Below are 24,280 nucleotides of genomic sequence, written 5' to 3'. Positions count from 1 at the left end.
TTATTTTATTTCTCTTTCTCGTGGCTCTCTCTCTCTTTTCTTTCTTTCTCTTTTGACCTCCCTCCCTGCCTAGCTACATTCCTATTGATGCCTGGTCGTAGCCTATGATTCCGAGACCTCCGGTCGGACGAGCCTCGCCAACAACATCGGACCATCGCCCCTACTCCCCTTTGTCTTGTTGTCCAGTGTCATTTCAGTTGTCCTCTTCCCTTGATTATTATCAGGGCTGTGTTTTCTAGTAAAAACAATTGTATAATCATGTACAGTCATGACATGTGCTCTCTAAGGGTGCGTTCCTAAGTCCTCTCGGAAAAGTTAAAGACTCTCGGAAACGTTCGAGAGCTGTTTCTTCGACTTCTCCTTTCTTCTTCTCCGGGAAGCTAGAGAATATAAGAACGCACCCTGACTCTCTATGTAGTACCACACTTCTCCAGTGGCTGAAATGTCAACACTCAATCATGGAATAGCCCATAACAGTTATACAAGTATGTTACAGTATTAGATTCCAATGCTTTGAGTTCTTGGACCACTATTGTTCTCAAATCCTGCTGAGTGTAATACCAACTTTGCGTCGACTATACATATGCAATAAGTGATGCCAACACATGGATGAAAAGCAAGAGAGATGCAAGTGAGCACGGCAGTGCACAACAGAAATGAGTTCGAAACGTGTAGATAGGAAATAGGTAAAACGTGGATGCGACCCAAGTGCAACAGAACTATGGTTTGAGTATGTTCCACATTGAACTGCCAAAAGTGTACCTGCAGATATTGAAATGATATAGAACGCAGTGAATGAAGAGAAAGGAAAATAACCTACTTGGAAAGTGTCCTATTGACATGCCACGATGTAGAAGTGGGTCATTGAAATACATGCGTTAGTTACTACACAGTTCTTCAACGTGAAAAGTGGCTACCAGTCGGTTACCACCATGAGAACTGTACCCATCGTACATGTAACCGCTACTGGATAACTGGGTGAATTTGGTGGATAGCTTGAGTGGACCAGCAGTGTTGATATTACATATGCCACTGATAGAGCCAGGAGTCACACTGCGATCATCACCGCTGATCGCATAACCGGTTACACCACTTCTTATAGGACCAGGATTTAGACATTCCGTGTTGTTTATGAGAATAGAGATAGTGAATGAATTCCAGTCAGAAGTACGCCCAGAGCCGAATGCTGACGTGTAGGTTACCCGCAACACAGTGTCACTGCGTGTCTTGTTGTACATCACATTCCATGATGCTCGATAGCGGCTGTTTCCTGTAGTTTGTCTGAACGACTTCCACGCCACCACACCACACTGTACAAGTAAACACAATGGGACACAGTGCAAAGTTTACAATCAGAATGATTGTGTGATCAAAAATGACTACAGTACCAGTAGTGTATCCCACATGCCATGCAGGATACAATATTCATTGTTGATCACACTTTATGATGGTAGAAGACAACCTGGCAGTCGTATAGCATTATTGGTTTCTGACGCTTATTATTCTGTAAGGCAAATGTAACTCTGTGTGGTTTCAACCATACGGCTTCTACAACTTGTGTGCACCCGCCTGCATAAACCGCAAGTGTTGCCACATCGATATCACTTACTTCACTCGAAATCTTTGGTCGAATTTGATTACACTTAACTTATTTATTTATTTATTCACAATCACGTGGCACTAGCCAATGAAATGGTGATATGGGCGATAGCCAGCCATGGTGGTAATAGAGCTAGAGGGGAGAAAGAAAAAGAACGAAAGGGGAACTGAAAAGCAGGAGAAGCTAGGGCAGGGCTGGATATCAACTAGTATGTTGCATTCTGCAGTAGCTGTGTGAATGTATTGTAACATTGGCAGCTTAGCTTGATAGGTAAGTGTTCAGTCTAACTCTGGCTTTTACTGCCTTGTGTCAGTTTAAAATTGCTTTGTCATTCACTAGACTTCTTTGTGATCGATTTGGCCAGTGACTCTGAGCTCCGCTGAGATCAAAAAAGATTCAAACAACTAGCTTTCCCCAAATTGAGTACTATGCTGCCTTGTCCCGGCTTGGTTCAGCATTCTTTCTGGTTGGCCTCAAAGTTATGTGCCGTGGACAAGACTCGCTATGTTTATTGCAGTTATAGCACCCGGACATGGAAGCAGGTTAAAGATGTCGTGCCGATTGTTTTGACCAGTAACTATGAGTTCCACTGACGAGATCTAACAAAGTCTAAACAGCTAGCTGACCGGAGATAGAGTATTTTGCTCCTCCACCCTCGCTTTGGGCAGCACTCCTCCTGGTTACGGTCAAATTCATAACGATACCATCGTGCAACGCCTTCTGGATTTACCACAGTTAGAACACTCAGACCTTTTAAAAAATGCGTTGAACTGGTCTAAAAATTCTTTATCGTTCAATAAAATGCATTGTGATTGACTTCGCCAGTTCCTGTGTGCGCTTGGCTGAACATCCTCTACGACATGGTGACAACAGAGGACGATTGTGAGATATGCTGGTTGCATGCACCATCCCAGCGCAAGGACCCTCTCCGTGCCACAGAAGGCGCTCGTTCTACCCGTTCCATTTAATTTTTGTCAGTGAAGATCTCCTATTATTACACGTTCTGTGTCGATCTGGGCCACAATAAATGTTGGCCCGGAATTCATCAACAATTCTAACTAAGCAACTTCACCTTGGCAAGTTGCCAACAACACTTCCACCCCTAGACTCTTCCAGTCTATGTGGATTGAGTGCTAGTGTTAAGATTGAATGTCAGATATGGAAGAAACCTCTGGATGCAGATCTCTAAAGCCCTGCAGTAGCTAGCTTACCTTTTGTCCTTCCTCCTTTAAACTAGCATTGATTGCTGCGAATTGTTTAGCAGAATGCTGCTTCATTGCACTTAATTGTTGCTTGGTCTGTGAGAAATAAGACGCGCACAAAATTTGGTTGAAGAAAAAGCCTTTCAAAGGACCAGATATTTGATATCTCGCAAACATGTAAAGAGCGCCGCCTCCTGTGGCTGGGGCACGTTGCCCGGGAAGGACCAGACGCAGCCTCTTACAAGGCACTGCAGCAAGCTCTCAATACTTCGGACATCAAGCGCCCCCGTGGACGACCCCACAAGAGATAGGTCGACAACATTAAAGAAGACTTCAAACCTCTGAATGTGCCGATTCAGGACTGCCTAAACCTCGCCACCAACAAGTAACTCTGGTTAATGATCATTGACAGATGCATGGCCCCATATGAGTTGTTTTTGCGGGCAATATGCGATCTGTTTATATTATCATTATTATTATTTTCACTAGTTTGAGGGAAAGAGACGAACGGGAAAAGTCTGAAGAAAAAATTGACTGTCACCACCAGGACTCGAACCAGGGACCCTCGCTTGTAGCTAACGATGCCCTAACCATTAATGTTATTATTATTATTATTACTTGAAGTATTTTAAAACGAAGGTAAGTTATGGGTCGCAAATATCCACGCAAACACACATCCAGTCATAATAAGGCACTTGTCATAAGTATCCGAACGTTTTCGGTCCCTTCTCATCAAGGATTATACAGGGAATGGCTCAAGCTGGAAAGACTAAAACTTATATAGCGTAAAGATAATTAGATAACAACACTCGTGACAAGGTGGAAAATTATCAAGTTTAGCACGACACAAAACTCGAAGGAAAATAATAATAGTGACAACAACATAGTGAGCAAATTAAGTTACATTGTTACCACCTCGACGAGGAGTAACACCAAACAATTGTAGCGACAACACATTTTCTTTCTGTACGCAAAGTTCAGGATCTAACTTACTAACTTACTTAACTGCGCAACAACACTGTACCACAATAAGTCCATTACTCCGCCGTCTTTGAACGAAACGGAGTTTGTGAAACTCATGTTAATGGTTACGTCGGGCGTTGAGTTTTCATTTGGCAACGTTATGTATAAACAAATAGGTGGCGTTGCCATGGGCTCGCCGCTTGGTCCTGTATTGGCTAATATCTTTGTAGGGTTCTGTGAAGCGTCCATTAGTCCATCATTGTAGCCCTCTATATACTGTCGTTTTGTAGACGATGTGTACTGTCACGGTGAGGATGAGGATGTCTGTGGGACTTTTCTACTAACTCTGAATAGCCTCCACCCGGCGTTGATATTCACGTCGGAAGCGGAACAAAACGGCAGCTTATCCTTCTTGGATGTACAAATATCATGGAATATTAACACTAAGAGTTTGGACACCACTATCTATAGGAAGCCAACGTTCACCGGCCTCTACATTCCGTGGGGGAGCTATACTCCAACGAAATCGAAGAGACATCTTGTGAAGGCGCTAGTTTATCGTGCACATAGAATATGTTCCCCTCATCTATTGCAGGACGAATTAGACAGACTGACATCAATATTTACGAACAACGGCTATCCAAAGGAATTTCTGGCCAAGCTAATCAACGAAAAATCGGTGACAGACAAGCCTATCCAATTTGGACCTGACCGTTGCCCAGTGGTGCTCCGTTTATCCTGGGTTGGCACCGGTTCTGCACGCGTGGAGAAGGATGTTCGTGGTATCGTATGTCCATCATATCCGTGCGTCAAGCTGTACGTCATATTTGGGACAGTGCGTGCGTTCAGTGTGAAGAAGGATGTTCTACCTACCCTTAGTAAAAGTAACCTTATCTATTTCTTTCAATGCCGACAATGTGAAGATCGGTATGTAGGTAGAACCCTTCAGCACCTGGGCGCACGCATTCGTCAACATGTGCCGTTAAGTTGTGTTCCGCTTGATGCGCGCGATTGTCGTCCTCGCTGTGGTCGTCCTCCAAAATGTGCTGTCCAGTCCATCGGTGGATCTTCCTCTTCCCGTGAAGATGTGACTGCATGCCCGTCCTCCTCTGCGTGTGTAGGACACGGGCCAGCTGAGAACAGCATAAAAGATGGTGAAAGACCCACACGTAAACCACCGAAACTGACAAAGGATCTGTCGGCGTCGGAAAGGGTGACGAGAAGCCAAGTGAAAATACGGACTGATGAGGACGAACGTACAATGACAACGGAAGTGACAACAACAGTCAATATTCGAAAACGTGGTAGACCGCGAAAACTAACCTCAATATCGGACACCGGACAAGTTGGAGTAAGAAGCTCAATAGAAATCCGCAATGGAGGAGACGTAACGGAAAGGACACCGGGTATCGCGCACCCAACGGTTAGTGTCAAGAAACGTGGAAGGCCGCGGAAACGCGAAGAGACAGATAGTGGTGATGCCACGAAGAGGCGAGATGACGGGACATTGGAGGAGACAACACCCAATGGAGCTAAGAATCGCACTTCGCCAATCAAGCAACATCTGTCAGCCCGTACCAATTGTCGTGAGTTGTACAGTGATAATGTTTTCTCAATATTGTCACGTGGTAGATGTGCGTTACATTTGGCTGTGTTAGAAGCTTTGTATATCCGTAAGTTAGATCCTGAACTTTGCGTACAGAAAGAAAATGTGTTGTCGCTACAATTGTTTGGTGTTACTCCTCGTCGAGGTGGTAACAATGTAACTTAATTTGCTCACTATGTTGTTGTCACTATTATTATTTTCCTTCGAGTTTTGTGTCGTGCTAAACTTGATAATTTTCCACCTTGTCACGAGTGTTGTTATCTAATTATCTTTATGCTATATAAGTTTTAGTCTTTCCAGCTTGAGCCATTCCCTGTATAATCCTTGATGAGAAGGGACCGAAAACGTTCGGATACTTATGACAAGTGCCTTATTATGACTGGATGTGTGTTTGCGTGGATATTTGCGACCCATAACTTACCTTCGTTTTAAAGTATTATCCGCCTCCGACCTCTTTAAAAAAATTATTATTATTATTATTATTATTTGAAACTCGGATGTTGAGCCATAAATAAATGTGGAAGAGAAAAGGACATATGGATACGAGTTAAGAGTAACTCTCCATCACTGTAACATGATACTATATACAGTCAGAAAGTGCAATAACTAGGCACAAAACTGACAGAGTACTGAGACATTCGACGTCCTGACACCTAGCTTCAACACATCTCCGTAGCGCTAACCGACAGCCTTCCAACTTGGAAGGTTCAAGGTTATGGAAAAGACCAAAGAGGGGAAGGCAAGCGCAACGAAAACGAGCAAAAGCTACAGTCCCAACGAACAAAGAATGTCGATTGTTACTGGACGATGACGAGACCAGTACGATATTTGACAAAGCGGTCTAACTACAATTCGAAGCAGCAAAGCAGCACACCACCCAACTTGGGCGGGTCATAAATATCAAAGATAAGTAAAGAAAGGGAAGCTTTGCGAAAACGAATTGTAGTTAGACCGCTTTGTCAAATATCGTACTGGTCTCGTCATCGTCCAGTAACAATCGACATTCTTTGTTCGTTGGGACTGTAGCTTTTGCTCGTTTTCGTTGCGCTTGCCTTCCCCTCTTTGGTCTTTTCCATAACCTTGAACCTTCCAAGTTGGAAGGCTGTCGGTTAGCGCTACGGAGATGTGTTGAAGCTAGGTGTCAGGACGTCGAATGTTTCAGTACTCTGTCAGTTTTGTGCCTAGTTATTGCACTTTCTGACTGTATATAGTATCATGTTACAGTGATGGAGAGTTACTCTTAACTCGTATCCATATGTCCTTTTCTCTTCCACAATTATTATTATTTGCTATTCATTATATGCCTGGGATACAGGATTGGTTTCCTTACCTTACGCCCTTCTTCCTCCAGAGTGGTATTGATTGCAGAAAACTGTTCTGCAGAATGTTGCCGGATCGTCCTGAAGTGTTGCTTGGTCTGGGAAATATTTCAAACACATTCAAAGTGCAAACCAGCGAGCTTGTATCTGTGACTAGGAGGATAGCCAAATGTTACCTAATGTGATGTTGTGTAATGTTCCAAACGAAGCAAGTGAAAATACTGGGCCGCTCTCGCAGGATGTTACTTTATCGTTTTGTGCTTTTGATCTTTGAACCGTTCGGTTCGGAAGTCAGTGTTGTGCCAATTTACGGCACGTTATGACTCGCCAGTATCTAGCTGATATTTGCATGTGTTGAACACAAACAACGGAAACTTGTAGACTTCTGGTCCTTCTCTTTTCTTACTAGGGTTAGCATGGCTTTTTCTGGTTTCTGGGACTTGCACCCACAATTATAACAAGAAAAAACACACTCGATCCATTGTGTAATGTGATATTGTTGAGATACTGTATTGATTCACGTACCTTCTGCCTCTCTTCCTGCAGAGTGGCGTTGATTGCTGAAATCTGTTCAGCAGAATGTTGCTGGATGGCCCTGGAGTCTCGCTTGGCCTGGGAATTATTTCATATACAAAGAACAAACCAGCTGACTTGTATAATGTGGCCAGAGGGACAGTGAAATGCTAGCCTGTTTGATGTTCTGTTCGAAAGTAAGTTACAAGTAGTAAGGATATCAGGCGGCTCTTGCAGGAAGTTGTTAGTTTTACGTTAAAAAAAATCTTTTGATCCGCTCTGTTGGTTGCTTTCTATTCACATCCAGACACAGCTGGATAAAATATTTCAAATGGAGACAGTACTCGGGAGAATGAAGTTGAAGACACCACTGCAGCTGTACTTATGGTTGATAAATATGGTGGTAAAGACACACCTGGTAATATGACGGTAAACACACGCCTGCCCACACATGTTCTCTAGGCTGCAAAGTTCTGGCACAGAGCTCTCCTTCTCACCACCACCACCATCAGTTCGCGCCTGGCGCCTGGTCGATGCATGGCTGGCGGTATCCGGCATAGCAGGATGGTACATCAAGTTGCGCTTGGCACATATATGATGACACAGCAACGACATAGCTCGATTGCGACAGTACTGCTTCATGTATTAAGAGAGTATGTTTGAGAAACCCAGGAAAGCTGGCCTGGGCCATATCTCCGATTTCGCTCAAATTCTGCAAGTAAGTTTCCTGTGGGGTCTACAACAACCAAGCGAAAGGGCTCGTTGCATAACTTACCGACACTTTGGAACTGGGGACCACCTCGAAATGGTTCCAAAAGACGACTGAATATTGAGTAAAAAAAAAGCGTGGGTACAACGCGTACACGATGGAGCTAAGAACAAACCACCACCATGCCAACATCACCTCACCTGAGAAGTCTTCACATCAACACCGCATAGAACCATGGCTATATCCAGGAAAGCAATGGCCATCTTCTCCAAATATCACTAAACTGCATCGCTAAAATAGCCAAATTTCAAGGGCCGTAGCGGGAACCATTTATGGCGTATATTTTCCTGAACCATGCACTGCACGACAGTGGACTATCTCAACTACTACACAGGACATGTCTAGTAAAAGGTTTTCCACGTTTTCTGAAAATAAACAAATTTGAATATTTTCACTTCACCACATTGCAACATCGCCAATTTCCTACCCGACGACCAAAATCGCCTCCTCAAGCTCCAACACTAGGCACCGCTCCAGACGCCAGCACGCCAAACACTGCAGCGTGGTCACCTATGCCGAGTGTGACAAAACATTTGAACTGACAACCCTTGTGACTCCAAACAACAACCATTTCCTTCCCTAAACGGCCTCGAATTCACGAGCAGGAAAGCTCTGCATAGGTGCCAAAAATATTGATCGATATTTTCGCGTCCTGAATGTGCCGTGCACCGACCACCGCGTGACATAGCAGATCGACGGATTTGATCGAGTTGATCGACATTCAAGATCAGAATCAAAATCTGGACGATCACATTCAGGTTGATCAGCAACATGATTTTTACGATGGTATGATGTATGGTGGCATGCTGTTTGAGTGAACCATGAAGAGGCACGATATCCTGGACTTGACGATATGGGATCTAGCTGCAACTTGTTTTCCAGGCAGCTCATTTGACATTTCGACCACGTAGAGCATTCAGGAGCTGCACAAGCAGAAGGTTCTGAGGTTTGTGTGGCGTTGCCAGCACAATCGCGCCAGGCCAGCCCTACGGGACAGGTTTCGAAGTGCTCCTGGAAACACAACCCGCCTCCGGCAAAGACAGGGTTTGCGCCTCCCGCTAGCCCGGTGAGCAGCAGGGGAATCCCGTCCATCGCACTGTGGTGCCGTCCTCTGGAACACCCTCCACAGTGAAGTTCGCCTACTCAACCATTCCAGTTAATTCGCCATAGCCGCACTGCCCTTCACGCTGGCAGGCTAGATCTGCAAACTCCGTGAATTCTCCTCCCTTCTATGTTCGAAGTACCATACTCCTTGAAGTAGTCTGCACCGCACTGCTGTTGCTGTTGCAGTTGCTGTTGCTGTTGCAGTTGCAATTGTTGTTGTTGGTGGTGGTGTTGGTAGTGGTGGTGGTGTTGTCGTCGTCGTCGTCGTTGCTGCTGATGCTGCTGTTGCTGTCCTCTCGTTTCAGAAAATGTTTGCTCGTGCTACTCATCATCCAGTTAAGTTCCTATTATGACTTTGTAGTGAAAAAGAAGAAGGAAGGAAACAATGTTACGAGTTATGACTTATGACTTTGTACGTTGTAATTTTCTTGAGCTCCGGTTTCCCTTTTCATTATCACTCAAGCGCAGTTTAGCGCGTATTGGCTTGTGAGTTCTCGCTCCACATATACTGGCACACACAGAGACATAGACAGCAACAGCGACACTACACAAAGTGAAGGGTAGTTGGCCGCAGCCAGATGTGAACCGAATAACGAGTGAGGTATGGAAGCGAGGACTGAGAACAGAGTGTCTCAGATAGAATAGGCGTGCCAGTGGATAGCAGAAATAGGCCATGATGCAGAACCACTTGGGACCGTCAGATTAATTTTTCTGGACCGAGCCAGCCGGGAGAAAACCCTCGCGCCGACGGACGCAGTTGTGAGAGAAAAAACCAGGTCACGGTGTATATCCCCAATGGTGATTAGGCATCATGTAGGCATGGAAAGCACATCACGGCAAAAAGTGATAAAAAATGATAATATGCACAGAAATGAAGGGTGGGAGGGCAGGGACACTGGTGAGACTCAAACCCGACTGAAGAAGCCAAGAAAAGAAGCGACAATAAAGAATACACCAGATGCCATATTTGCAACTGAAAATATTTCGCGAGAAATCATTTCTCGCCTATCTCGCTGCGCCCGGCTGGCGAGAAATACCACTTCCTTTCTTCTGTTTGCTTTAGCATTTTATCGTTCCACAGGTACCCTCTGTCTCAGGTACACTCATAATTATTTGTGCAATTGTTAATTTTGCTCCTGAATTGTCCCCCCTGTTGCTTTCCTACCGTCCTCCTCCTTTCTCCACCCCATTTCTCAACCTTTTGAGCCCGGGCCCTTTGAAAACCTCTGCCACGCAATAATTTTTTTTAATTCACTTTATGTGAGCAAACTTGATTTCAAACGATTCTTTCATGTATCCTGAGCACAGAACTGTTTTTGTTTTGGAAATACAACAACGATTACAAAAGTTATGACCTTTTCAGAAAGGTAGTTTTACACGAAATTGGTGTTTTGAAATGTATGCTTGCGCGTGTAACTCCAGTTCAAATTCACGGAGCGACTCCCATTTTTTTACTGTACCGGCACATCCTAGGAGTCCTCTGTGCAGCGGTACAGCTAATTAACCCCATTATCACATTCGCTTCCATGTATTTGGGTTTGTAACCCGTGTGTACTTGCGAATTCAAATAAAAATACACATACATCCATACATAGTCGCCACCGGTTTGAGCACGTGCGTTTCAGTTGCACTACGGAGAGATCGACTTGTTGGGTACGGAAATGCATCCACGGCTATTTTGTGCATTGTGTATTAAAGCTGGTCGTGTGTTTTGTGCATTATTTGAGGATTCCTAAAGTCATTTTTGCACGTCACATGTGCATCTGCCTTTTTTCAGTGTACGCAGACTCCACTGCAGCCAGTCCCGGGCCATCACCAGGATCGATTCTAATGCTTTTGTCCTGCAAGTCTAGGTTGTGACGGTTACGCTTTGGGTTATTTCCACCCAGAAGCGACCTTTCTGAGATGGTTACACAGTATAATGCGGTGTACAGGGATTGGCTCGCCATATATAGCAACCCCATCCCCCTGCAATGTGTTGGTTTCCTTACTTGCTAGATTGATTTTATATGATTCTTGACTGATTTGAATCATATTTTCTTCCTTATTGGCCATGGGCCATCGTGAAAATAAAGAAAAAAAAATAATAATATATCTGGTCGGTTCATATGGTCCACACACACCTAAGAAGAGTAGTGGTCCGAGCGATTGATCACAACCGACCCCAGCTGGTACATTTCTGTTATCGAGGTTCGTGGTTTCTCGTAAAAAAGCCCCAAACCAAAAAAGCATTACTTGTATATAGGGCTGAAACAATTATACCGATAACTCGCATATCGATCGTTAAGAGTGCAATCGATAATCGTTAGTGTTCAAAACGAGTGCTAACGGTTTTTTATGCATGCACATCAGTGACAGTATTCTAGCCCTTGTACTCCATCCGATAGTGAAGACGAGTACAATCATGTACTTCTAAGCGCAGTAAAATTTATTATTGGCTTTGAAAGAGATCGGGAGAGGAGACTTTGTCTTTTCGGTTCATTTGTGGGAGAGGTCGGAGATAAGAGCAGTTGCCAGCGAGTGATGACAAGATACTTCACTCTAGAAACAACATGAAATTTTCTAGTTCATGTTGATAAATCAGCCAGATGTCAACAGTGCGGAGCCACAATTATGTACCGTAGCAAAAGGTATCGTGGAATTTCTTCATAAACTGGTGTTCGAAGTACACGGGTAGAGCAGACAAGAATCGACAAACCAATATATCGATCGTTAATGATATTGGTCGATCGTTAGGAGTTATTGAATGATCGTTTCAGCCCTACAGTTGTATAGTATAGTATAGAAACTTACCTCGATTTCAATTTTATCAATCTTCGTCTTCTGTTCGACAAAAATGGTGGTCAGTATCTTTACATCGGAGAGCAGTTGATTAATCTGAATGTCCCTAGCCTCCAGTTTCTCTTCCAGTCTCTTATTGTAGGTTTTCATATCCTCAATTTGGTAACAGAGTTCACTGTTGGCAGATGATCCGCATAAATCAACTGGAACAGCAAACAAACGCCGGCAAAATTGTAGAGCAAGTCAATGAAATACAAAAGAGAAATACCATGGAACTACAAGTTACGCTACACTGTCCACTAACACCACCAGTTACTAAACAATCCACTCATGCGATAACATTGCACGACACTGACCGACGGTACTGACGTTCTACAACTAACTGGCTAACAGCTCTAGCACATCTTAGATGCGCACTCCAACAGCCTTCCAACTTGGAAGGTTCTAAGGTATGGAAATAACACAAGGAGTGGAAGTTGAGCGCAACCAAGATAAGCACGAGCTGAAAGTCTCAGCTGTGAAGGACGTTGGCGGATGTTCATGCATGTCGATGACGATGCTGGCAAGACCATTGGACAATACGGTCAAACCACGATTCAAGAACGCAAAGCAACATTTCAGACAATTTCAGTACCGTCGGTCAGTGTCGTGCAATGTTATCGCATGAGCTGATTGTTTAGTAACGGGTGGTGTTAGTGGACAGTATAGCGTAACTTGTAGTTCCTTGGTCTTTCTCTTTTGTACAAATTAAACCTTGGCTCTCCATCGAAGTTACTGAAAAGAAGTTTTATTGCGGAGAGCAACACACAGGATTTATTCTTGCGTTTTCAAAATTAAAATCCCTGAATATTAAATCTCTGGATGTCTTATATTCGAAACTATCCATATCTATCTTGGAGAAAACGCATGCTGGTGTTGTAGATATACATGTACCCTGCTGCATTTGGCTGTGGAAGTATCTTGGCTAACCCGTTATATGTTGCGACTCAAACCCTGATATGTACCCCAGCATGGCTAACTCGACAATTTGGCAAAGCCTGAAATATCACTACAAACAGACGGCGCAAACTCTTGGACTCTTACTTTGTTTGAAACGAGACCCGAATGCATCAGCATACTCAACATGCTGTTGGATTTATAATAGGGAAAATTCTCAATCTGCGGACAGAACTGTTTTGTCCTTTTGTGAACTCATTATCGCGGTACAGAGAAAATAGGGAAATTCCTAAAGAAAATGACACGTTGTGTTGGTTTAGGATATGACTTGAACATTGGAACTTCGCTTTACGCAAGCAATGCTCTACCCAATGAACTATGGTGTCGCCAGCATACCAGCTGAGACGTTTAGCACCTTCTGCAGATGTCCCCCAATTACCTTCGCAGATAACGTTAGTACCATCTCCCTTGTATCCAGATTGACAGTAACAAGAGTATGATCCAACAGTGTTATTACACATTGCATGTTCATTACACTCATGTACACCAGCTGTACATTCATCTAGATCTGTACAGAGAGTGAAGTGAATTACATGGAACACACATCATTACCTGCAGGTTGACAAGTAGTTGTATGGAATATGACAGAAACCAGAACCCTAGGACACTGCACAGTAAACCCTGGTTTAAACGACCAACCCACGGTACAAGCAAAAACGGTCGTTAAGGCCAGGTGGTCTTTAGAACCAGGTCCCACAACTTCTGTGTAGAACTGCCCTTGCATGAGAAAACGGTCGTCAAGAGCAGGTGGTCGCTAAACCAAGAGGTCGCTTACACCAGGTTCTACTGTACTTATTTGCTAATAAAACAGTACTAGGAAACAGCTCAAGAATGCACTAGTGCAACAATCGCTGGCCCTATCCTCCATCCTCCATGCGATCTCAATCGACAAGGTGTTACCTTCTGTATCCATCACACACTACGTGATACGAGTGTATGTAGTCACTTTAATGGCTAAAGAATGCAGCAACTTGTCCACTGAAGACGCATCGAAGACAGGAGAAGAGGTTGTGGGCTTCTTTTAAGACCGAACAGAATCGTTCACAATAAGTGAACCCCACTCTGCTGATCGGACAGGCTAGCGGTTTACTCACCATTGCACACTCGCCCATCACCTTTGAATCCCGTGTCACACTCACAACCGAATGATCCGTGAGCGTTGAAGCATGTTGCCACAGCTGGTTGATCACAGGTATTCAAGGTTGGTAGACTGCACTCATCAATATCTGTAGTGGATACATTGATTGAAAAAGAGGAATGTAGTAATGAGAAGGGACACATACACTCAGTAATTAACAACTGTCCATTACATGTATACTGTCAAGAAAAGGGGTGACAGATATGCGCCAAAATTAAAGGAAGATTTTGAACGATCTTTCACATGTTTCTGGTCTTTCCTTCCCAACATCCTTCGCATTCGCAAGACTATTGGTATTGAATTGGTTCGGAATATCTTAATTCCAATTCTCAAGGCCCAGAAATCCGCTCTTATCGATATCGTCGTTACTAAGTCTACATAGCACCTTACGAAGACCAGTATTGCGAATTACCAATAATTATTGTTAATTACACTCACCTGCATCACACCTCCCTCCAGTCAGTCCAGCTGGACAAACGCAAACAGCGGATTGCTGTGTAATGTTGAACACACATTCTCCATCAAGTGAGCAAGGTAGGTGCCTTGTTAAGTCAGTTGTGGGGCACTCTGGCGTTCGATCTGCAATGGCGTTCGCACAATAGCATGCCACATGCAAGGATTGTGACGTAGCCATGAAGCAGCCTCAAACCAATGATCGGCGAGGACATTGACCACGCTAGAATGTTGCTTCTGCTCCCTTCGGCTCATCGTGTATCATAATTGAGGACCTTTACATGCTGTTGTCCCCAAATATTATTATTATTCTCGGCTTGGCCAAATGCTCAGTTCGCAGTTGAGAAGATCTAACTGTTCTCAACACCGTATTTTTGATTCTGGTGTACATGTATTTTCAAGCCGTGGAATTGGTACTGCCATCGAATACATATCAAGAAAAATGTGTTACTTAGTAATGGAGAATTGAAACCAGTAATAGGTCATTGTATATCATGTGCATCGGACACATTCCGTAGATTGGCATTGCTCATGTCTGTAGAACCATCAAGTGACTAGTCGTAGAATTAGATCCACTTACAAATACAGTGTTTCAGGTCTGTTGCAAGCTGCGGTGCAAGACCCAAGATGAGACTTAAGACGAAGGTCCGTTGGAGTTTCACAACCTTCTCATCCAACATTGCTTGAATGGCAGCTGGTGTGCTGAGAATGGTGACAGCTCTTGCTCGACTAGAGTTGGCTTTCAGTAACCATTCAGTCATGCAATTGGTATCTTCAGTAACAATCGCCGCTGGGTTATCTATTGAGAAATCCAAACAAACAATTTTCAATTTACGTACTCTCGAAACACCACAGACACACTCTATGCTCAGTACTCCGTGCTTTACATTGACACAGCATTTGTTTGTGTCTATTTCACATGGATGCAGCTAATGGGATTTCGGTCTTTGACCACTTGGTGGTGGGTCTGATCTACTCACCTCCCACCGTTTAGGCGCTGCATCAGCGCCTTGATCCTAGAGAGTGGTAGCGTTCCCACGGCGGATGCGGAAAACTCTGCCTTCAGCCAAGTCTCACGCGAACCGTGAAATTTATTGTTATTTCACTTCGCACATCCAAAGGGAACTGGATGGAGTAAAGGCGAATATGAAAAGAAGTTAATTTGCGCGTGCAGTTTATACTATTTGCTTTGTGGTGGATAACGTGATATTTGAATGGTAACTTCAATGTGCTTCGATAGCCTTTCCTTTAGACGCTGGTCGTCTGGCAAATGAAAGCCAGTTGTGGGAGCTGGAGAGAACAAGACGCAACGTTGTGTACCATCTGACATGCACCTGCTCTGAGACGTATCTGTACATAATGTATGCTGGTAAACCTTGAAGTACTGTGGGAACGCAGCCGAAGGACAACGCGCCCAACAGGAAGACTGAAATACCCATACAGGCGTCACCATAGCAACATGTACTGGTGTTTGGTGACTAATGTTTTCGGAGATGTGTGTACCTGCCACTGAGTCTGATCGGACCAGGAAGAGGATACGGGAAGCGATGAAAATTCGCGCTTGGGCCAGAGAATGGACAAGAACGCATGCTGTGACCTCCTCTAAAGGTATACCATGCATATTGTTCATATTCCTGGCCCCAGTACAGCATTACTTGGTACAAGTAAAATTTTGTTTCTCACGGATAGGGGTACGTTTGCAGAGCTGGGCTTTGCGACTGCAGCTGTGTTCAAGTCACAATGGCATGTACATGTGCAGCCCACAAGTCGTTATTTAGCGCAAATGGAGTATTTAGCCTAGGAGTCGTGCTATTGTCACGACCCGCGAGTGTTGTCGCGCAAGCGTGCAAGGGTAACCGAAGTTGAACCACATCTAAATATAAGACTAAACTGACGAATGAACGCATGCTCGGCGATGGGCACGGGGGCCACGTGCACCTCCCACAAATTTTCAATCTGGGTAATTGCAATTGTAATGTATGCAAATTTGCTCTAAAATTCAAGAAAGGTTGCAAACAAATTGCAGAAAATTGCCGGGGGGGGGGCTCCCCTCGGCTCCCATGTACCCCCCTAGTTGGGGGGCCGAGCACGCCCCTGCATGAACACCCGGGCTGTATCTGATTCCTGAGAACTCACTCCAATCAAAACAGAAGAGAAGTGAAACGACTTGAAAAACACCAAGGCTCGCTCGTGCTGAAGTGAAAAGAAAAGACTGAAGTGTGAGGTAAATGCAGCGAGCATATAATTAACATTAATTATATCAACGCAAACTTAACGATGAGCTCAGCAGGTGGAACGAACAGTTACAGTAGCTGTGCAGAAGTTTGGAAAAGGAACAGCGGATCGGCAACAATAAAGACAGCTCTCTTGTTAGTTGTAATGGATAGTCTAAGCCTTAGGGCAACATCAAGATGTTGGCTGACAGTAATCAAAAGAAAAACCAGCTGTATAGTCAGCAATAACACGACTGTTAATGTTTGTATCTGATTCCTGAGAACTCACTCCAATCAAAACAGAAGAGAAGTGAAACGACTTGAAAAACACCAAGGCTCGCTCGTGCTGAAGTGAAAAGAAAAGACTGAAGTGTGAGGTAAATGCAGCGAGCATATAATTAACATTAATTATATCAACGCAAACTTAACGATGAGCTCAGCAGGTGGAACGAACAGTTACAGTAGCTGTGCAGAAGTTTGGAAAAGGAACAGCGGATCGGCAACAATAAAGACAGCTCTCTTGTTAGTTGTAATGGATAGTCTAAGCCTTAGGGCAACATCAAGATGTTGGCTGACAGTAATCAAAAGAAAAACCAGCTGTATAGTCAGCAATAACACGACTGTTAATGTTTAACATGTTTAACATGCACGTGCACATGAATATCTTCACAGGATACAACACTATCACTGTCGGTAAACGTAACGTTTTTTTGGCGATGTTTTATTCATATTTTAATCATATTTTAATGGGTGTTTTTTGCCCTCTCTTTCTCTCCGCCATCGCCATAGTGCGTGTAGGTGTGGATTACTATCTCCTCGCAGCGCTGTTTATTTGTAAACCCATCCCAGCGGTGCCCATCCTCATTTCGTTCATGATGATGTTTTGTGAACAAAAAACCACTATGCCCTAAAATGAATGTGTGAAATGCACTGATTGAGTGCGAGCCTGTGGTCCTATAGGATTCTGAACCAGATTTTCTAGTCACGAAATGCAGACATCTACCTAGTTTATCAACGTTAATGTCACCCTCTCTTTAGACGTTGCTCTGGCTTTTTTTACGCCACTCGGCTACTATCGTTTCGTCTAGTAGGCCTTGACGGATTATGCTAATATGTTCGTGAAATTATGCATTTCGCATTGCTGGAAAAATTGCAGAATTATGCTATTTTTATGCTAAAACTTAAAAGTTATCATAATTATTATGCCGCATTATGCTCACATATGCTGCTAATGCATAATTATCGTGTCCGTTCCCGAAGGGAACTCACGACGGCCGCTAACACCCGGTAAATCCTAGCGGCAGATGCAGCGCCTAACGGTGGGGGTGAGTGGATAAGTCTCACAACCACTGGCACAAGTGCCGAGAACGACCCCATTAGCTGCATCCATGTACCCCTTGTGCCTGGCCACAAGTTCCCAGTTGACTGTGGGTAGCAGCACGGCTGGGAAAACCGCTTCCAGGCAGGACTTGAACCAGGTACCTCTCGTATCTCAATCATGGTCTTTGACCAACCCACTGTGCCTGCCTGATAATAGTTCTGTGCAAAATAACAGGGGAATTTTTTGTAGAGGGCGTTGTACTGTAGCAGCAAAAGTTCAACGGGGTCCACGCACCGTCCGACCTAGCTACGACCATCACTGATTGTAGTGGACTGGACATGTTATCAAGGGAGTCGTAAACCTTCAACTTCCTAGTGCATCTACTTGAACTTATACTTGTAGAACATGTACAACTGTATGGAATTTGATGCGAACAGGCGGATTATTCCAATTTTATGCGATTCGTATGCAATTTGCCTCGAATTATGCGATTATTCGATTTTGGTAGGAATTATGCGAAATAGTATGCTAGCATAATCCGTCAAGGCCTATCGTCTAGGGGGTTAGACAAGGGAAAGTAGGCATGTAGGGGCGTGTACCCGCCTTTCGGCATCGGGAATTTTTGGGATATAACTGTTATCACTGTGTTTCAAGTGCGCTTTAACGCTATTCTCTTGATAATAATGTAGTTCTCTTTGGTTTTCACTCGGATACTGAGCCAGTAATTAATGTAAAAAGGAGAAGAAAACACGTGAGATCGGGTTATGCACGTTATGCGCTATCTGGATTTTTATCATTATTGTTACAGTCGTGGATAGTTGTGGCATAACTAGTTCTCATGTGTTTTCTTGCCTCTCTTTGGTGCTTGCCTTTACATAGTGTATGCTTTCATCCCTCTCGTCTCACTGTATATTTCTCTCTTTCCCTTTTCCTTATCTCCCCTTGTGCATAATTCTTCATTACATAACATTTCCTCTTTGTAATGGTTACCACCTCCGTCATGCTTTTGTTTCATTTGTTCATGTTATTCTACCTCCACATTATACTGGCAGAGACAGAGACGTAGAACACAAAAGCGACAAAACCCAACTTGAAGGGTAGTTGGCCGCAGGGAGATGTGAACCGGACACCGAGTGTCGCTTGACAAAAAGGACTGAGAACAGAGTGTCTCAGACAGAAAACGATGTGCATGCGGAAAAATGAAAGATGCCATGAGGCAGAAGTACTTGAGACCGTAATAATCTGACGTGGTTCTGCATCATGGCCTATATCTATTTTCCTGGACCGAAGTAGCCGAAAAGAACAAACCTGGGACGCAGTAGGGACGGAAACTCAAAACCTGGTGAGACTCAAAACAGACTGAAGAAGTCAATAAAAGAAAGGACGAGAAAGAACACGCCAGATGCCATATCAGCAACCGAAAACGTGGCACCAGAAATCATTTCTCGCCTTTCGCGCTTCGCTCGGCCGGCGAGAATTACAACCTTGTAATTCATTTGGAAAAAATGTCAGAAAACTAGTCCATCAGTTTCGGAGTCCCTATTGAGGGTCAGCATATTAGTAGAGATGAAAAGAGTAAGTTATCTTTCCCTTACTGTTCGCAGACTTTACTGTTTAGTGCGCATGTTCAATGCTTCTACTTCAAGTAAATGAAATCCAGACCCTGCACTCAAGTACGCACTGGATTTCATTCTATTCGCGGCAGACAAACTTATACAATGCAATAATACTGTCAAGATACGCAACAATGAAAGACGAGAGGATATTTAAGTAAGAATAGAAACAGCAGTTGAAGTTCAAAGCATCAGTCAGGGAAGTGAACCTCCTGCAAAGAGAAACATATGGCAGGTCAAACAGGACTCGAACCCGGGACCCTTGCTTGTCATGATCAATACTCTAACCACCTGAGCTTATGTACCTGGATGAATCCAGAAGGCGCTGTTGTTCACTCCAAAAAGTATTAGCATTAATGTTGAAGGATAAAGAATATTCAACCAGTCATACAGAATTCCTATCCAGTATTAAGAATGAACTGCATCAATTGAGTTCTCACATACGAGCAACCTGGCGAGGGGGGGGGGGGGGGCGGGGGGGGGGGACTCTGCAATAACCAGCTCAGCAGACTCTGGATTCTGAACACATAGCTCACGTAAAAGACCTCGTGAACTTCTCAAACATATGAAACATGATCTCAGCAGAGCAAATGAGAAAAAGGCACTGGATGTAGGATATTATACTATGTTGATATCACATTGGAGTATTACTCCTTCCTCCTGTCCACTCTCCAAAGAAGTGATTCGGCCATAGAGCACTGTAGCCGCTGTTCCCACGTCGACGGCACAACCAGCAGGAACATGGTATGCTCTACGATTGCTGTCTATTTGGTACATGGGCAGCGCTGCGCAATGAAATCCTGTCTCGACACTCAAGTACATCTACACGCAGTGGGAGTTGTGCAGACCTACGCCTGCAAACACTAGGCTGGGAAAGGTTGCAAGGCGCAAACGTGAGTGACGCTCTGGATTTCATTGAGCATCACTGTACCGGTCTGAGCTGTACATGATTGTACATGTACGTAGCAGACTCAGCGGAGGACATTCAGGTAACTGGTTGTTACTCTGAGTTTCATGCCGCTAGGCAATCATCAGACAAGCTATGTTTCTGACATTGAGCACTCTCTGTAGCTTGGGGATCAGCGGATTCGATTGTATATGTAGGTATTAATTGTACGTACTGCCTCTCTGGTAATATTGACAAGTGCCTGTCATATGGCTGTCAACAGGCCAGCTCTATGCCAGTTCACTGAGCAGAGCATGACTGCAATACTGTACAGAGGTCACGTACGCTTGGGTGTTTACCGGTATATGTTTGATTTTATCAGGCAGACTTTACTTCCGCTACAAACTGCTGCGACGTGAAGTGATACGTAATACATGTACCCGGGACATGACATAGTACTTGTAGGAGTAGAATGTACATGTACATACATATTGCTTGCGTCACGGAAAGCATTGCTGCGAAACATTATTTTGAGCTGCTTTACACTTTGACTCTGTCACTCTATAATAATACGACGGCCCGTTGAGTAGGATGCTCGTGGTTCGACAGTTATGTGTAGTATGCCTCCGATACTACGTACATTTGCACAGGAGAACGCGTTATCAGAGCATAATTATAGAAAGGCAACAGCAGGCAGGGTCGTATCTCTTTTAGTTGTACATTGCATTCCATACAAATCCCCCACTTGTTTGTTCTTATAGACAACACAGGCGAGAATGTGACGCATCTACAACATACCTTGTGAGTGACCGTTATCAATCTGTTCATCAGCAACGATGTGCTGCACCACTGGTGTTGGTGTAGCCATAGCCTGTCCACAGTTCACCGTCATCACCAGCAGCAGCAGCAATGGAGCCAGATACAGTGGTAGGTATGCCATAATACTGCCTAGCTGTAGGCTGCGCATAGCTACACCTGATACCAAAGGTTAGTTCACAGTATCACTAACAGACTACTGGATCAGTTTAGGTACTCCATACAATTGACTCTTCGAAAAATGCCTTGCAAGACTTTGTAGCCAACCGTGGCGAGGAGCAGGTTGCGAGAAGCAGCAAAGATTTTCGCCCCGGGACTGTGCATATGCATGTACATGTTAATGATGACTTAAAGCGGGTACTGTAAAATCATGCCTTTCACTGCACAGCATATCCAGTGTGGCCTTGGTAGCTCTAAATCCGTGCCAGGAACGGATCGCACGCTGACAACACCAAGCACTACTTGATAGTCTGGTAAACACTAGGAACGGTAGTCGGTTTGGGTGACAAAGCGATATGCCTTTTACATGTATGATTAATTATGCGTACTTGACATACACTCTTGGATTTGCTAGATTTAAACCAGGACAGAGTCGAGACTTCGCTGACTTTGGAATCCAGTTGTCATGGTATACAATGCTGGTAATGCACTATCGCCATCAAATCAATCACTACAGTTTTAAGGTAACACGGTCACAGGTACTGAACGGACTGTGATGTCTCATCAATGAACTTGCCAATACGGGTACGGCAGGGCTACAATCCAAACTGGACTCTCTGAGTTTTCAACACCTGCCGGCACTCCCCGGTGGGTTCCGTGCCCGGTCATATACTGCCTGCACTAACCAAACTGGGCTCTCTGCCCCGTGAATCATCGCCGGTAAATCCCGGACTGGGCTCTGTGCCCGGCAATCTCTTGCCGATACTGAGAACAGTGTCAACAACATGCAGCATGAGGGCGTCGCTATCACACCTGTGGATCATCATTACAGTTTTCAATGCTCTGACCATGTAAACTGTTTTACCTGGCTGAATCCAGAAGGCGCTGAAGAGTTGTTCACTCCAAAAATCAATTAGCCTCAATTTTGAAAGGTAAAGAATACACAACCATTCTTACAGAACTCATATCCAGTATCTGCAATAAAAATGAACTGCATCAATTGAGTTCTCACATACGGGCAACCTGGGCCTCGGACCCAACCAGCTGAGCAGACTCTGGATTCCGAACACATCGCTCACGGAAAAGACCTCGTGAACTTCTCAAACATTATGATACCTGATCTCAGCAGAGCAAATGAGAAAAGGTACTGGATGTAGGATATTATTATTATGTTGATATCACATGGGAGTATTGTTCCTTCCTCCTTTTCACTCTCCAAAAAAAGCGATTTGGTGATTGAGTGGTGTAGCCGGTGTTTCCACGTCGACAGCACAACTAGCAGGAACATGGTATGCTCACAACTAGCAGGAACATGGTATGCTCCACGATTGTTGTCTATTTGGTACACGGGCAGCGCTGCTCAATGAAATCCTGTCTCGACACTCAAGTACATCTAAACGGAGAGGGAGTTGTGCAGACCTACGCCTGCAAACACCGGGCTGGTAAAAGTTGCAAGGCGCAAACGTGAGTGACGCTCTGGATTTCATTGAGCATCACTGTACCAGTCTGAGCTGTACATGATTGTAAATGTACGTAGCAGACTCAGCGGAGGACGTTCAGGTAACTGATAGCTACTCTGAGTTTCATGCCGTTAGGCAATCAGCAGACAAGCTCTGTCTCTGACATTGAGCACTCTCTGCAGCCCGGGGATCAACGGGTTTGATTGTATATATATACGTATCTTGTACGTACTGCCTGTCCAGTAATATTGAGAAGTGCCTGTCATATGGCTGTCAACAGGCCAGCTCTATGCCAGAACACTGAGCAAAGCATGACTGCAATACTGTACAGAGAGCACGTACGCTTGGGTATATACCGGTATATGTATGATGTTATCAGGCAGACTTTACTTCCACTACCAACTGCTACGACGTGAAGTGATACATGTACATGTACATGACATTATAAAATAATTAAAAAAAAATTACTTGTAGGAGTAGGATGTACCTGTACATACACATTTAGTGATTGCGTCACAGAAAGCCTTGTTGTTAAACATTATTTTGAGCTACTTTACACTTTGACTCTGTCACTCTATAATAATACGATGCCCGTTGAGTGGGATGCTCGTGGTTCTACCGTTATGTGTAGTATGCCTCCGATACTACGTACATTTGCACCGGAGAACGCGTTATCAGAGTTTAAAGAAAGGACCCACCAGGCAGGGTCATATCTATTTTAGTTCTACATTGCATTCTATGCAAATCCTTCTCTTCTTTGTTCTCATAGACAACACAGGCGAGAATTTGACACATCTACAACATACCTTGTGATTGACCGTTATCAATCTGTTCACCAGCAACGACGTGCTGCACCACTGGTGTTGGTGTGGCCATAGCCTGTCCACAGTTCACCGTCATCACCAGCAGCAGCAGCAATGGAGCCAGATTCAGTTGTAGGTGCGCCATGATACTGCCTAGCTGTAGGCTGCGCATAGCTTCACCTGATGATACCAGAGGTTCGTTCGCAGTATCACTAACAGACTGCTGGGATAGCTAAGCGACTACACACAAAAGACTGTTCAAACAATGCGTTGCAACTCTTTATAGCCGATCCTAGCAAGGAACTTGTTGCGATAAGGAGCGAATCAGCGAAGATCCCCACCCGTGGCCGTGCATATTCGTGTACGTGTTCATGATGTCTTGACGGGGTTGGTGGGAGCTTGCAGTGCACAGCAGCCAGCGCGGCCTCTGGGGCTCCAAACTGCGTGCCAGGAACGGATCGCACGATGTCAGCAGATGTCAGCAGATGTCAGCACCTCCCATTCAACATGACAGTCTGGCAAACACTAAAACAAGTACATGTAGTAGACATGCATGGCAAAGCGC

The 24,280-nt window shown here is 44.4% G+C and overlaps 1 protein-coding gene across 2 annotated transcripts; it reads right to left on the bottom strand.

Annotated features, from left to right (window-relative positions):
- Window positions 1–486: 486 nt before the first annotated feature.
- Window positions 487–24,059, bottom strand: LOC135817371 (uncharacterized). 2 transcript variants are annotated; one of them, XM_065330555.1, is made up of 10 exons: window positions 23,719–24,059; window positions 15,025–15,243; window positions 14,430–14,570; window positions 13,948–14,079; window positions 13,233–13,361; window positions 11,870–12,060; window positions 7,216–7,302; window positions 6,702–6,788; window positions 2,812–2,898; window positions 487–1,310 (listed from the first exon to the last, which is right to left on the bottom strand). In XM_065330555.1, exons 1-10 carry the CDS (start codon window positions 23,885–23,887, stop codon window positions 879–881), a joined length of 1,674 nt encoding a protein of 557 aa, XP_065186627.1. In that variant the 5' UTR covers window positions 23,888–24,059; the 3' UTR covers window positions 487–878. The 2 variants fall into 2 exon arrangements, with proteins under 2 accessions (XP_065186627.1, XP_065186620.1); XM_065330548.1 differs by lacking the exon at window positions 23,719–24,059 and adding an exon at window positions 21,276–21,554.
- Window positions 24,060–24,280: the final 221 nt, after the last annotated feature.

The sequence above is a fragment of the Sycon ciliatum genome, chromosome 1 (assembly GCF_964019385.1).
Source record: "Sycon ciliatum chromosome 1, ocSycCili1.1, whole genome shotgun sequence".
Classification (NCBI taxonomy): domain Eukaryota; kingdom Metazoa; phylum Porifera; class Calcarea; order Leucosolenida; family Sycettidae; genus Sycon; species Sycon ciliatum.
The sequence above is the reverse complement of the archived record's forward strand: the minus strand, read 5'-3'. Positions and strand labels throughout refer to the sequence as shown.

Excerpts from the sequence above, each read along its gene's own strand:
- LOC135817371 (XM_065330555.1), bottom strand. The coding sequence starts at position 23,887 with ATGCGCAGCCTACAGCTAGGCAGTATCATGGCGCACCTACAACTGAAT. Across the intron at positions 14,571-15,024 it reads AGACCTGAAACACTGTATTT|ATCGAACGCCAGAGTGCCCC; the intron begins GTAAGTGGATCT and ends ACGCCATTGCAG. Across the intron at positions 2,899-6,701 it reads TGGAGGAAGAAGGGCGTAAG|ACCAAGCAACAATTAAGTGC; the intron begins GTAAGGAAACCA and ends TATTTCTCACAG.